At 37.5% G+C, this 16,040-nt stretch overlaps 1 protein-coding gene across 2 annotated transcripts in view; it reads left to right on the top strand.

Moving 5' to 3' along the window:
- Positions 1-2,556: 2,556 nt before the first annotated feature.
- The window catches only part of LOC126427194 (uncharacterized), a 110,004-nt gene continuing 96,520 nt past the window's right edge, over positions 2,557-16,040 (top strand). For both annotated transcript variants that reach the window (XM_050089421.1, XM_050089422.1), the window contains exons 1-2: positions 2,557-2,612; positions 7,265-7,354. In XM_050089421.1, the coding sequence (XP_049945378.1) occupies positions 7,352-7,354 (3 nt within the window). In that variant the 5' untranslated portion in view covers positions 2,557-2,612; positions 7,265-7,351. The remainder of the gene's footprint in view (positions 2,613-7,264; positions 7,355-16,040) is intronic.

Below are 16,040 nucleotides of genomic sequence, written 5' to 3'. Positions count from 1 at the left end.
TTTTTAAGCTTTTGATATAATTTTCAGTGTGTCTGAAAATACCAACGTGTTGACTGGGTGTTGTGTGATGTCCTTAGGTTAGTTAGGTTTAAGTAGTTCTAAGTTCTAGGGGACTAATGATCATAGATGCTAAGTTCCATAGTGCTCAGAGCCATTTGAACCATTTTTTTTATTTAATTTTTTTTTTAAATACCAAGCCAATAAGATTTGTTGTCAAGTCTCAGGGGGCTCTTATTCCCTTCACCTAACGGATTTCTGGAGTTCAGAATATCAAAAATCCTATCAATATTATACAAAAATTCTACTGTTGCTTCACTGCCTTTAATATTTGGATCACCAACCCTCCTCAGGAACTCTATACTATCTGCCACACTAGAACTCAAAGTCTGTGGAGCTAATGAAACATTCATTTTCTATTTACATAACTTATATGTTGTCCTGATAGTTTTTTGCCAAATGTCATATCTTCTTCTTGTTGTACCTTGTTCAATTGCTCAATGAAATGCCATCTAATAATGCCAGTTGGAGACTCAAAAGCAGATATTTCTTCTAGAGAATTTCTGGCAAACTTCATCATATGACATGTCCAACATACAATAAACATTGTAGCTCTTAAAATCACCCTTGGATAAATTTAAAGTACAGCCAAGTGTACGTAAAGTGCTTATATTTACCTTGCAGCCATCACATGTAACACACCAAACCCTAATGCCAGAACTATGCAGCCTCTCTAAAGCGGATTTCATCAGTGTGGCCTGATTATTTGCCTGTACACCATTGATAAAGAAATATGCAATCGGGCATATAAATTTGCCTTTAATAGAGACAAGCATGAAAACCAGAGCCTCAGATGCCTCTATTACTTCTTTTGACTGAGGCACTTCCCCACCAAACTCTAAAAAACTTGTGTATTGCTTAGTTCCTTGGTCCCAAACTACTTGCTTCCTAAGTGCCACACTGTCTACAATTAGACATGAATCGCTGAACTGGTCCCTTACGATTGGGTTCGAATCAACATACTTAAAAACATCTTTTAAGATGCCAGTTTCACAGTCGACACTTGCCACTCATTTGGAAATCAATGATTTGTGGGTCAGAGGCATTAATTTTTGCAGGTATTCATATGCTGCTGGTGAATAAAAGTACACAGTCATCGCAAACATTTTCACATTTGTTGTGTATCTATTACCCTTTGACGAGAGAGAGTTGTCCACTAAATTGCACACTAATTCCACTAGTGTTCCTTTCTGATGATTGAGGAAGTTATGTAACTTCTCAGGAAGATGCCCCTTCTCCTTCAATGAACTTATGATGTCATCCATGGAAAACACTTTCTTCTCTCTTCTTCGAAGTTTTTCACGGACACACTTCAGTTTACGTTTTAATTCGTGCACAATGTCTGAGAAAAAATTGCAAGTTTTGGTCGCCTTGTCTTCCATTTCTACTTTCGACTGTATACCACAATCAATTACTTGAGAACCAACTGCACTCTGAAATAAAGAAATAATTTCGTTATATATGATTGAAATAACTCAAGGCTTGATGAAAAAATATTAGAAGAAAACTTTGGGGGTGTGAAAACATCCTTATACTAACGATTTCGACACAATTCGCAGCATCTGCATTGGATAAATTGGACATGCTTTCCACGGAAGAATTCTCATTGACAACATTCTCCACGCAATCAGTAGCTTCTGCAGAGGGCAAATCAAGCACGGATTCCAGGACAGAACGCTAAAAACAAAAATATGGAACTGTATTACAACACTGCTTAGACCTATGTAGCCCATTTGTGTCCGTACGAAATAAATTCACAAAAGTCAAAACCACACACATAGCAAGGAAATTAATTAGCTACCTCAAATGGAGAAGCATCGTTGTCACTCAAAATCCTAACATGTCATCGTGGCTGTTTATTTGGTGGCATCAAATGCGTCGGAAAGTCAAAAATTGATGGCACTGCTTCGGGTCTGAGACGTTTCTTCCACGTTCCAGGGCTCACCACGTAATCATCTTGCCGGAAAAGGTTTCCGCAAAGAAAACTGCAAGACGTAGGTTTAAAATCTTTCCGCTTCACGGAAGTAATCCACTTCTTTAGCAGCTCTGGGTGCATTAGAGGAAACCTGTTCAAAAACATCGAATTAGCAAACGCACTGTCTGTATTGTTGTCGTATTGTATCGGTAGTCCAATTACCTGTGAAATGGTAAGTCACTTTCCTTACTCCATCGCTTCGTACAATTGAAAGCGGAACAAGAAATCACCATTTCGATAATCCTTAATTCCTTATACACCGTACAGGCCGAGAGAAACTTCTTGGCAAATTCAAATATGGTGGGCAATACAGTCGACAGTAATCAGCTGGTAGAGCCATCTATCGGTAGGTCCGGTAGTTGAGCATCCCTCATTTCGCTAGCTTTAGACGCCTGTGGCACGCGCTAGAGCCATCTATCGGTAGGTCCGGTAGTTGAGCATCCCTCATTTCGCTAGCTTTAGACACCTGTACGGCAGAGTGCTTTGTCTTGCTGCAATATCTTTGGTTTAGCTAAATTCTTTCAGTTTGTAGTCAGCTGCAAGCTCGTGGTTTAGCGGAAATTTGTATGATATTCTCCAGGTAATTTTTAAGCGTTTATAAACTGCAAGCTAGAGTAAATGAAGAAAATTGTTCCGTAAGTAAATTAGCGCGGTACTTCAATCTAACACAATAACAGTTGAGTTTGACGAGTGTAATAGTTCGCGAATACCTTGTGATGACGCTGTGGAAGCTATGTTTGAGGTTTCTGTTTTTTAATTTTTAATGGGTACATAAGGACGAGATTTTATTGTGTATTTGTGATCACATTACCTATAGTGTGCTTGGTGAAGGTGTACGAGTGTTATAAATTTTCAGGTTATGTTCGTAACAACTAAATACCAAAGTTATTAGAGCTTCTCGTATTTGGCAGATATCGCGCTACCATTACAGGTAACCTGGAAGTTGGTAACGGAATAACTGTGTGTCAGTGCTCCTGACAGAGTGACTTCTTCGGAAATGCCGCTGGCCATCGCGAATGACAAATATGTCAAAGTATAACATAATACAGTTGAATATAATAATTATTAACCTCATCATTTGACGGGAAATTGTCAAAATATGTGATTATATTACAGTAACTGCTAATATTTACAGAGTTGATACACTGTCAGAATAAAACACAATTACGTACTTTCAATAAATTTATCATACACAGAATCCCCCATCTTGACTGTTGCTACCAACTGTTGTCAAATCTGAAATATAGCAGAATTTTTACGTAAACTGGTCTAACCGTCTCTATTACGATATTCATCTACAGAGTAGAAGGAGGGCTCAACAGAAGCGTTTGATTCCACCCGTCTGCTTTGACGTAAAGGTGTTGTGGTGTGTGAATGTCATTACGGCACGGTGTTTGAGTTGGTTTTTTTTGGGGTGGGGGCTAGCCGATTTAGTGTGCAGTGCCGGAATTTGTGATGTTTTGTGTATTTATGGAGTATTGAATGTGATTTAATTTATGTAGGGATGTTTGATTTGTGGATTTTTGGGATTGTGGTTTTATTTTTCGCAGTTGTGTTGGTTTTTTGGTGTCAGTAGTTGTGGTGGACTTATATAGGTAACCAGCAATGACCGAATCCCATTTTCATAGTTGTAGGTGTTGTTTTGGTATCGTCATCTGAGGTTGACCTATGTAGGTCAAGGGAAATGTCAGATTACAATTTTCGTACTTTTAGTTGTGGGTATTGGTGTTCTAACCTATGGTTGACCTATATTGTTCAAGGGAAGTGTCCAGTTCCTGCAGATTTTTGTTGGTGTACCAGAATGCTGTATTTTTTTTCTTTTTGTTCTTCATTTTGTGTTTTGGGATCATGGTGTTTTTGTTCTAGCTTGTCCTCACCCTAAAAACCCCAACTTCCCGCAGTTGTCCTGTTGGTTTGATTGTATTTTTGGTGGGAGATGTTACTGTATTATTTATATGTATCTTCATGTTTGTTGCCATGTGTATGTAGTGATGTCACAGACACACTTAAAATAGCCATTTCCGGCATATTGATGACGTCCCAGGTCAAAGGAGACGGGTGGAATCAGACACTTCTGTATCAAAAAGTCTTTCAAACACACTTTAAACCGTGCTTTATCTGAACCCGAGTTTTTAATGGTTGCTGACAGTTTATTGAAAATGCATGTTCCTGAATATTGGACCACTTTTGGACCAAGGCGAGTGATTGTAGGGCTTTATGTAGATTGCTGTTCCTATTTCTAGTACTGATTATGTATTGAGCTATTGGTTGGAAATACTTGTAACAAATTTCATTAAGGAATAATTATACTAGGAAGCAGTGGTTAGAATACAAAGTTCCTTGAACAGGTTCCAACATGATGGTCTTGAATTTATACCACAAATGATTTTTATTAGACGCTTTTAGATGCGAAAAACTTTTGCTACGTTTGATGAGTTACCACAGAATATGCTCCCCTATGAAATAATAGAGTGAAAAAATGTGGTATGCCCTTTGCAACTGAATTTATTATCGAGCTGTAGTCCCACAAATGTAACACTGTCAACCTTTTCGATCTGCATGCCTTCATATGTTATAAACCTGTTGTAGCTGGAGAAATCGAGCAGTTTGCTAATCTCACATAAAACTTGGATTAGCGTACTCACACATTCCCCAATAGGACTATCTTTTACATGAGAGGAGTAAACGAATCTGTCACATTACATTTTTTTTTTTTTTTGTTGTATTACAAGGCTGTACACTTAAGTGAGCAGCACAAGAAGTTAAGCTTCGAATTTAACCTACAGTATTCAGTTTACATATTACTTCATACTTAAAAACACACATTGTTAACATTTTACTTAAACAGTGCTGTGGCAAAGTTCTGGGTACTTTCTGTTGCAGCTGCACGAAGATAATATTTCTAATAGCGACCGATAACCTACAAACACATAATATGAAACACTAATAATCGTTCTAACATCAACTAAATTGTACCCGGAGTTAATAAGCTAAGGTTATGACACGTTTCATACGACATTCCTGGCATTTCACACTATTCGCAGTTATACTGATAACTAAACAGAAGGATTCCAACTATGTCATTATTTAACTGTAGCCCCTCGGAGTATTTGCTATTCGCTAGCGAAAAATAACTTGAAAGTTATTAATAACAGTTAAAAATAACGGTTATCAAAGAATAACTGGAACTGTGATAATGGTTACTCCAGAAAAACTGTTTGGCCCACCTCTATTCGCTATGTTAGTATGGTTATGTTGACTTACTTAGCTATAATAATTGTGAAGATAATTTGCTGTGATGTAGACATATAGCGGCTTCAGATTTTAGAGCTACCGTAAGCTTGTTTTCAAGTGCCCACAGTTACATCATTTCATGCTTTGAGTATGTTTGCATGATAGGAAATGCTGTAATTCTGTTGCATTTTGCTAGTTTTCCCTGTGCTTTGGTTACTCGTGTTGTTAGTATTCATCTAATCATGTGTAAATACCAGTTTGTTGTGGTGTGTGGGTTTTAATGGAGTTCTGTATAAGAATACTGTAATTTAAGGACTGGCGAAATACGAGGTACAAATTAACTGTAATTTGTCTAACATAAAGCGTTACATGTCATCAGAACTTAATAGATCTTTCATCATAGTTAGTTAGTAGGAAGTCGTTTTAGTAAATCAGTTTTGTAAGAAAAAAACGAACCACTGTTTAAACTTAATGTTAATCAAGAATGAGAACTTTCGCACTGCAGTGAGCAATCTATGGTACATGTAAATGATTTTCTTTAATAGCAGTTAAAGATTCCGGAAATACGGAAGCGTCCGATCCCACCCGTCTGCTTTGACCCATGACGTCACAAATATGGCGGAAACTACCATAAACCACGATTTCAATATGGCGCACATAACGTCGGTACGTACACGTTATAAGGACGAAAATACATCGAAAAACAAACACACACACTTTCCACAAAAAGCCTAATGACACTAACAGGACAAGGGCGGAAAATGGGGTGTTTTTGGGTGGGGGCAAACTAAATATAAACAAATTTAGACACCCACCCCCATACAAAACCACACAAAACGACGAAAAAACAGACTTCACAAAACTCCCCAAATACCACTAAACACAATATCATCTGGAATCGGACACTTCCCTTGACGTATATAGCTCAAGAGCAGCTCCTGATCCCATAAATTAGGATCCAACACTTCCCTTGGTCTATATAGCTCAAAAACATCTCCCGATACCAATACCAACATACATAGCCACACATTGGGATCGACCATTTCCCTTGACCTGCCCACTGTTAATTTTATCAGTCATATCCATTCCTGAACAAAAACAACAATCGATTAATTTTTCTAAAATTACCACACGATGTACAGCGAACAACACTAAATTAACCTTCACACAAAATCATTAACTCACTGAAACGAATTCCACTACAAACACAGCCGACACTCGAACAATTCTGGATAATTAGCAAAAGCAAACTGAGCCCATTACACCACACAAACGAAAATCCTGAACATACCACCAGAAACCACAACAAACCATAAGACGACGTCATCTACAAACACGCCAAACTCACAAACCAAACTCCGCACCGTCATGACGTCACGGGTCATAGCCGACGCGTGGGATCCGACGCTTCTGTCGACCCAAGATTCCAAACTGATGATGCCTTCTATAAACTGTGTATATATCCGTGAGGAATACAGGTGAAGGAAGTTTCAAGGTAATACCTATGTTGAAAATGCATATTCACTGATAAACAAACAATCCGTATGTACAGATTCTCATGATGTCCCTATCAGACTGAAATTAACACAACGAACAAAGTGTAGAATGGATTATCAGTAATTTTGCTGCAATGTCTTGACCGCTCTGATTGTTTGTAATGCTGAAGTTCGTGCATGCACAAAAAATACACATCTTCTATAATTGTCTCAATAGAAAAGTATCCATGAGCCAGTGTTAGAAAAAGAGCAGTACCAACTATAAATACTCTGTTTCCAGTGCATGTTACTTTCAGTGTTCTCACTCTCCATGACCTGAGAAATGTAAATGAGTTTATATCACTGAACCTACTTTTCCTCATCCTTTCTGAATCTGTTTCCTGTGTAATCACCCATTTACTGCACCCATTAGACGAGTGAAAATACTGCCTTTGAGCTGTACTTCATGGTAACAACAGAAACTGAGTATCACTGTTCTTATATGATTGCTTTTTTTTTTCAGATTGCAGAACTAAAGCAATGGACCAGGAGCCATCTACGTGGATAAAAAAAAGAGGAAACGGACGAAGTAAAAACAGAGTTACGCTTCATGGTAAGTGGCTTACTTGTATTTCGTAACAGTGTTTCGTTAATTTTTGTGTGCAGTATGGTGCGTGAGTACATAAAATTGATGTCATGCTGCTGGAAACACAAGTAATTCTGTTTACTAAACAACTGATGAACTTTCACTCTTAAATATGACAATTTGCACAGTGCATTGAACTAAGCCTGTTATTAAACCTCACATAGAATTCAGCAAGAGTTTCAATTTAATGTTAAGTAAACATGGAAAACTTTTTTAATGCACAATTCAATTATACTGATAACGTGGTTGCCATAAAGTGGGTATATTCTGCCCTGATATGCTTCTTTTAAATGACAGCCTTAATGTGCAACTTAAGAATAACTATGACCATAGTGAATCTTAGCAGTGCCATTAAATTTATAAATGGTATGGCTGCAGTTATTGCATTATTGCAGTGTATTATAGTATGGAATAAGAAATGTAATTTATTGATGTTGAAGTGACATTTACATGTCACTAATCTGAGACGTAAATTTTGTAGTAATATTAACATTAGGTGTTGACCTTGAATATGTGAACAAAGTGTAAGGATAACGGTCAGCAGGGTCATTCCATGTCAAGTGGCGTAAGGGTCCCCACTAGATCATCTCCAATTTCCATTAAATTTTTACAGGTTGTACATATAGACCTTACATACAGCACTGCCAAATTACAGCTTTATAAGTAGTATCGTGGGGCCACTAGCCACCTTTTCGTAAAGGCTCAATTTTTGACATTGTGACTATAGTAAATTTATCATAGTGTGCTGTCAAAGTGGCTCATAAATCTTGTATAAAATTTTGACTGTACTTCATTGCCTTGTATCTACTGAAAGGATTAACTTTCTGAAGCTGGTACTTTAGTTATCTGCAGCGTGTCAGCATGTCGTAATGCCCTGCAAGTGGCATCTAGATTGCTCAGACAATAACTGAGTTATCTGAGCTCACTTTGTCTGATCAGAAAAAGTTTTTATTTTAGAGACAGACCAGTTTTTAAATTATGTAAAGTGTGTGGTCATTACTGGATAAACATTGTTTCTCTGTTAGTAAAAATTATTTCAAGGTAGTGGGTTTACTAGGTTATTTAATTTTTTCTGATGTATTCTCAAGGAAGTTTCCATTACCTATGCAGGGTGTATACGACCCGGGAGATCCGGGAAAAACTCAGGAATTTTTTAGAATTCCGGGAATTTGTCATTGTTTTTGTTTTCAGTTACATTTTTGTAATTTTGACTGGTAAGAATCGATACTCTAACAAAGGATATTACTGTATCCCGCTACTGCAGAGTAATACCGCAGCAATGATACATGAAGGAGAGAAAAAACGAAAATAAAACTTAAACTGCAAAGGAAATGTGCCCTATACAACAAGGAACCGCAGTGCTCATACAAGTGTCTGCCAACAGCAAAATGTGTCAAAGGCTTTAGGAAGACTATGCAAGGCTTCGTAACAACAAATTGCCTCCGATGAGCGTGACATCACAACTGTTTACATTAGATTCATTTTAGCAGTTATGAGCGGGATCATGCGTATGCCCTGTTGAGTAGTAGCTTCTCCTGATACGTGCGTGCGCAGCAGGCCCAGATCTGGAGATCTGGGGGTGGGGGGGGGGGGGGGTGGCAAATTCATATTCTTCAGGCAGAAATCCTTGTTTCACAAAGCACCTAGCATCCAGCGCACATTAGTCTATCGAGTATTCATATGACTTTGAAACGCATCCCTGTCGGTTTTTGAACATTTTTGAACATTTTTGAACACATACTAAGTTGATTTCTGAATGAATCGTAAGTTGATCTGTGAATGCACGCATAGTGCATGTAGAAACAAACTTTCCTACAGACAAAAGGGGCTATACAAGCTGGGCGGAGTAAGGCTGAACGAATGTATGCCAACCATTGTCTGATTGTGTGGTTGATTGGGTTTGCAAATGATGAGCTTTGTTATAATTACTAGTGAAATCTATAGATTCAAACTACCAGAGTGGAAATAAACAAATAACAGGTAAAAATATTACATATAAAAATGACTCTGAGCACAATGGGTCTTCATCTGAGGTCATCAGTCCCCTAGAACTTATAACTACTTAAACCTAACTAACCTAAGAACATCACACACGTCCATGCCCGAGGCAGGATTCGAACCTGCGGCCGCAGTGGTAGCGGGGTTCCAGACTAAAGTGCCTAGAACTGCTCAGCCACTGCAGACGACGATTACATATTACAAAGTTTTTGGCCAGATCGCTTGTGAGTTGTAGTCTGTCGTTAAAAAATTACCGTTTGTGCCAAAACAGTCTCGTTTATTTGGTGTGTGTTACAATTGTTGCAGCATTAGAAAGGCCTATTTTGTTTTATCTAGCAGAGTGTGACAAAATAGACGTAATCAGATCGAGAAACCACACCAGTCTTGGGTCCTATTTGTATTAACAGCTTTTTCAGTATTAGACAACGACATTTCGATTTTTCATGTAGCAAAACATTTGACGAAATTTGATGAGGTAACAGATTCTTTCGCAGAAAGGAAAGCATGCCATGTAAAGCTGTAGCAAGATTAGAGAGAAAAAAATTCTAGGAGCTAAGGATTGAAGAAATGTGAATTGTCGTGCTTGTCTCAAGTCTTTACTAGTTTTATGTATTCTATATTTAATTTTATGTCACACAAAGCAGCAAGTTGTTAGCTGCTAGGGAATAAAGTGTGTAACTTTTCTGAAGTTCATTTTTTTTTTAAAAAAAAGAAGAGGGACAGGATGTCAAATTGACCGACTGTAAGCATGATAGGCACCAGAGGACATTTTAATTTCCACTGTCCTGAATATGGTTTTATGGCATCCACTGCAAAATATACACGTTTCAATTCCGCAGAGCGAAATACAGTGAAGTGCGATAGGAGAATGCTGTGTGAAGAAGTGTGGCACTGCACTTTGGCACACTTACGACCAAATAACATGTCATACATTTCCTCGAACACATATGTTTTATGCATTAGACTCTTCAGAAAGATGCGCACTACAAAACAAATATATTTTTGAAAATTCGTTTTTTTTTCTAGTTTTTGACGTCCTATCTCAAACGCTTGAGGGAATGGCGGGGTATTGGCCCAGTTCGGAAATATCGTAAATTTGGGGCTGATGCACAGAGCAGTCTGAGTTATAGTGGGCATGTGGGTAGTCTCCATGTGATCCGTGTATAGATTTAGTGATTTTGCTGTTTCCTCTTTGTTTACTGCTCTTACATCAAATGAAAACAAAACAGATTGCTGTGGTGGGAGGCTATCAAGTGAATTAAAATACATACACATAATTACGGAAGGCTAAAACGTGTTGTTAGTTGCAGATTTTATTTTATTTCCACCTTTCTGACAGTAAAGCATTTATTGCCTTGCTGAACAATGAAGCTATTTTTGTAGATTTGCTAAAGAAATTTTCTTTTATTAATCTTTTCTGCTGAGGCAGACAATATATTTGAAATGAAGTGTTTAATTCCGCAAATTGTTTGCTACATCATTTCAGGTGCACGTTTTCAACTTGTAACACATATGGCATTATGCCATAATAAAGAACCAAACATGAGATAACATGGTATTATAAGAAAATTTACATTCCAAAAACTACATTGAAAAGCTTAATATCAGGTCATGGCCCACTTCACTGGGAATCTGGACATACGAATGTGCACTTTAAATGTGCACATTTTAGTATGGGTCACGAAATTCCGATGCTCTTACAACATCCTCTGATGTCTTGTTTGTTTTATGACATAATGTAAGATGTTTCAATGTATTACACTTTCGAACATACGGGCTCCCTATGACATCGTAGCTGCGCAAGGCCAATGGCACCTGTCATCTGGCACTCTCTGGCAACTGCACAAATGAACCTATTTCTAATAGCTCACGTGAAAATATTCTGAATGGTGGTTTGAAAAGTGTTACTTTCAAAGTAAATATCCTTCTACGTAAGTTGAACTATGTGCGAGAATGTACGATGAATTTCTTAAATCACAGAGCATTTGAGTCTCATTTAAAAATCAACTCTTTGATGATGAGCCATTTAGATGAATTTCAAGCCCAGAAGACAAGACATTTACGTCATTATTAAAAATTTTGCTGGCACATTTGTGTAATATATATTACATTGTAATTTGTGCGTTCGCGCTTCTTAACAGTGATGTCACTATTGGCTGACTACATCACGTATCCTCAGTTCTGAATGCCCGCTATCATCGGCTGGCGAGATCAGGCGACATGAGCTATGACTGACTTACAAAACCGCATTGCAATCTTGATTTCAATGCTTCGGAAAGTAACATGCGGTGTTTGGTGGAATTCGAATTTATACTTTCGTAATATGAAAATATGCAGTGTACATGTTGCTGGTCATCAAAGATCTTTCCAAAACGTGTTGTTTTCCCTGTGTTTCATTTTCTAAAGCGCCGGGAAATTCTACGACCGTATGTAACCATTCAAAAGACTGATGATATACAGTTCCGAGAGAATATATATTGTCAGTTAATAGGGAAAAAGTATATTCGCACTCCTGGGAGGAAGTGTATTTTTAACCAGGAAATCCGGGAATTTTTTTTCCATGTCTGTGTATACACCCTGCTATGATTGTTTAATATTTTTCAGTTGGAAATATACACCAATTCTACTTTATCTAATATTGAAACAAACAGCAATTGGAAGCATAAATTTAATTGTAGTGTAATGGATACCAATGAGGTTTCAGTACTGTGTGTAATTGGTCCTACATATAATTCTGCATGTCAGCTGAAAACATACACACATCAACAAGGCTTCATTCCAGTCAAAGAATTTTCAGTAGAGTAATAGGAATTCATGACTTTCTATAGAGATATTGTTGTAATCGTTTTGGTGCAAAGAACCATTCTGTTAAAAAGGGTTTACGGATTGTCAATGTGGGAATGGCAAAACAATTGCAAGCTGTGAGTAAGAGCAATGTCAAACCTGGTCGGAAGATCTGTCCAACTTGCAGAAACAATTTTTAGCAAAGAAAGCAGAAAAATCACAGTGAACTTCAAACCAGTCAGAAGATGGAGCATATCCAGAAGTATCAGTCAATTCAATTCTAACTGTTTTTTGTGTCTCCCCTCTAAAATATCAGAGAATATCCAAAAGGGATGTGAAAGGTTATGCAAAACGAAAAATAAGCGAAGCTCAACAGGCAATTGCGAATAACATTGCTGCTGCTGGAGGATTAGCCCCAAAAGATCTTCAAACACATAGTACAAGGAAGACATGTCCTGATTGTGAAGATTATAAGCATCTGATTAAGGAATTGAAAGAGAAGTTGCAATTGTCAAGGCAGCCTGAAAAGTTGCACATACTGACACTAGTACCACAAAGCTGGACTATAAAACAGACAATGCAAGAATTCAGTGTTTCAGAGAGAATGTTAAAAGCAGCTAGGAAGTTACAGGCAGAAAATAGTGTACTAACTCTGCCAAAGAACAAGTGAGGCAATATGATTTCAGATGCCATAAAAGAGAGAGTGGTAACATTTTTTCAGAATTAAGAATTTAGTCGAATTTTTCCAGGTAAAAAGACTACGTATCAATTAGAATAGAAGGAAAGATAGTTTTGATGCAAAAATACCTTCTTCTGAATAATTTGTAAGAAATATTTGTTGCATATCAACTTCAGCATAGGCCTGAAATTGGATTTCGCAAATTCTGTGAATTGAGGCTAAAATCGTGCATCGCTGTGGATGCTGCAGGAACCCACTCAGTTTCTGGTTGCACTTTACACCAAACTGTGAAACTGATGCTTGCAAGCACTCCAATTAAATAAGATTATAAGAGTCTGACTGCTAAAACAGTGTGTGATTTGTAATCTAGACTGCATGCTTCTTCCCCGTGAAATCTGTCCGGGAGAAGAACTACTTGAACAGTTTTTAGAAAGTAGCTTTGAAGACAGTGATCCAGATGATACCATTGAGTTCAAACAGTGGGTGCACACTGATAGATACATTAGAAACAAAGCAGATGACCACTAAGGATTTTATTGAAGATCTGATTTCAAAAATTGAGAAACTTTCCACTCATTATGTTGCAAAGCACCAGAGCAAGCACCTAAAATGCATAAAAGAAAACTGAGCCAACTGAAATGATCACATTAATGGACTTTGCTGAAAATTATTCCTTCATTGTCCAGGATGCAGTTCAAAGTTTTCACTGGAATAACAGCCAAGCAACTTTACACCCATTTGTTGTGTACTTCAGAAATAACTTGGACATCGGTAGCATCAGCTACTGTATCGTAAGCGACAGCCTGAAACAGAATGCAATTGCTGTAAATGCTTTTATAGTGAAATTAATAGAAGATCTAAAGTGTCTCCTTGGAAAAATGACACGCATTTACTACTTCAGTGATGGATCAGCAGTGCAGTACAAAAACTTCTAAAATTTTCTGAATCTCTGCCGCCATCAGAATGACTTTGGAATCTCAGCTGAATGGAACTTTCCTGCTACAAGCCACGGAAAATCTCCATTTGATAGAATGGAGGAACTGTAAAGTGCGTGGCAGCAAGAGCAAGCCTTCAGAGACCAACTGAGGACCAGATTTTGACACCAACTGACTTGTTTAAATACTGTACAAAGAATATCAGAGGAATCCAATTCATTTTTGTTTCAAAATTACAAATTGAAACATTAAAAACTGAGCAGGAAGCAAGGTTAAAAAATGGCTGCACAGTATCAGGAACAAGAGACAATCGCCATTTTGTGCCATTAAATGAAAAGCAAGTTTGTATTAGAAGAGTATTCAATGATACATACTTTTTTGTGGCAAATGTTTACCAAATGTTTCAAAATTACAAATTGAAACATTAAAAACTGAGCAGGAAGCAAGGTTAAAAAATGGCTGCACAGTATCAGGAACAAGAGACAATCGCCATTTTGTGCCATTAAATGAAAAGCAAGTTTGTATTAGAAGAGTATTCAATGATACATACTTTTTTGTGGCAAATGTTTACCAAAGTGTTTCATTCAGAAATACTAAAGCCTTACAGCTGGACCAATACATTGCCTGTATATATGATGGAAAATGGTGGATTGGTAATGTGTCCAAAGTTTCAGAAGAAGGAAAATGTTTGTCATTTTCATGCACCCCAATGGACCTGCACATTCATTCTATTGGCCAGCTAGGCAGGATGCTTGTTGGATTCCAACGCAACACATTATTTCTGTCATTCCAACTCCATCAGCAACAAGAATGGGCTGACATTATAGCTTGTTAGAATCAACTGTAATTTCTATTAGTAACAAATTTCAACAAATGAATTAAGAACTGAAATATTTGGCTTCGGAACCATAAAGAGTACGACTGGTACATGTATTTTTTTAATGTAATATAAATATGAGTTTATTTGATACAACAAGATTTATGGAACACTTTGATAGCACACTATGATGAATTTACCATAGTTTGACCTTTTGTACTAAAATGAAGCTATTGTACCCAAAAAGTTGAACAGGATCACAAAGTTTGAGTACAACAGGTCTCTTAGATCCTGAACAGTGGTTAAACAAAGTTGATCATTTATTCATTTCAGCCGCAATGAAAAAAAAGGAGCCTTTACGAAAAGGTGGCTGGTGGCCCCACCATACTATTTATGAAGCTGTAATTTGGCAGTGCTTCATGTAAGGTCTATATGTACATCCTGTAAAAATTTCATAAAATTGGAGATGGCCAATTGGGGAACTTGCCTAAATTTAGGGCACTTGGCATGAAATGACCCAATAGTAAATTTAAATTTCAGACAAATACCACATGAAAACAGAAATTGTTATACAGCCCGTATCTGCAGAATGAATTTATATGTTGGCAGTGAAGTTTTCAGGAAGCAATGGTATTACACATGAAATATTGACAGGTTTGTTCATAACCACTTTCTGTGTTTGCTGCACATTGTCACACATTTTTTGTGAAACTGCCAGAATGTTACAGTTACAGGTGTAAATAATCTTACATACACACGTCACTTGAAATCTGATGCAGTGCACCTATTTGTAGGGTATTCAGATATCAGCAAGAAAACAAATTCACTTGGTGCCACTAGTAATTTTATTCTGCCTACCAGAATTGAGGGTCCTGACACAATCGCGCGAACTACTTGTGTACCGTCTGTGCTGAACAAGTCTGCTTCAACACCCATCTTGGGTGTAACTGCAGAAGTACTGTGATAGCATTAATGCAGCATTTGCATTTGAATATATGTGAGTGCTTCATTATAGTTCATAGGAACTATGTGATCAGCTTGCAATTCATTTGTCGAGGAGTATCACAACAGTAATCCTAAACCATCACTGTGAGGAAACGATAGGAAAGTAAATATACTAAATTTTATTAAATACAGTAAAAGAGTGGTTAGACCCAACATAGTTAAAGCCTTGGCTTTCACCCCTGACACAATGATGGTTTGGCATACAGAATGATATGTATGCACAACACGCATCATGTAAATGAAAAGCAATTTGAAGTGTCATTGACCTTGGACCTGAACCTGAGAACTATTCAAAGGCTACAAGTTTAAAATGTGTTTCTAGACCTCCTCCCCCCTAGAAATATTGATTGTGCTGAGAGACTGATCCATAGTGGAGCTCAAGGTCTAGTCTAGGTTGAAAGGTGGCAGTGTGGCTGTGAGCTGACAAAGCCTTGC

The sequence above is a fragment of the Schistocerca serialis genome, chromosome 11 (genome assembly GCF_023864345.2).
Source record: "Schistocerca serialis cubense isolate TAMUIC-IGC-003099 chromosome 11, iqSchSeri2.2, whole genome shotgun sequence".
Classification (NCBI taxonomy): domain Eukaryota; kingdom Metazoa; phylum Arthropoda; class Insecta; order Orthoptera; family Acrididae; genus Schistocerca; species Schistocerca serialis.
Note: the sequence above shows the minus strand (reverse complement) of the source record. Positions and strands in the feature narration are given on the sequence as shown.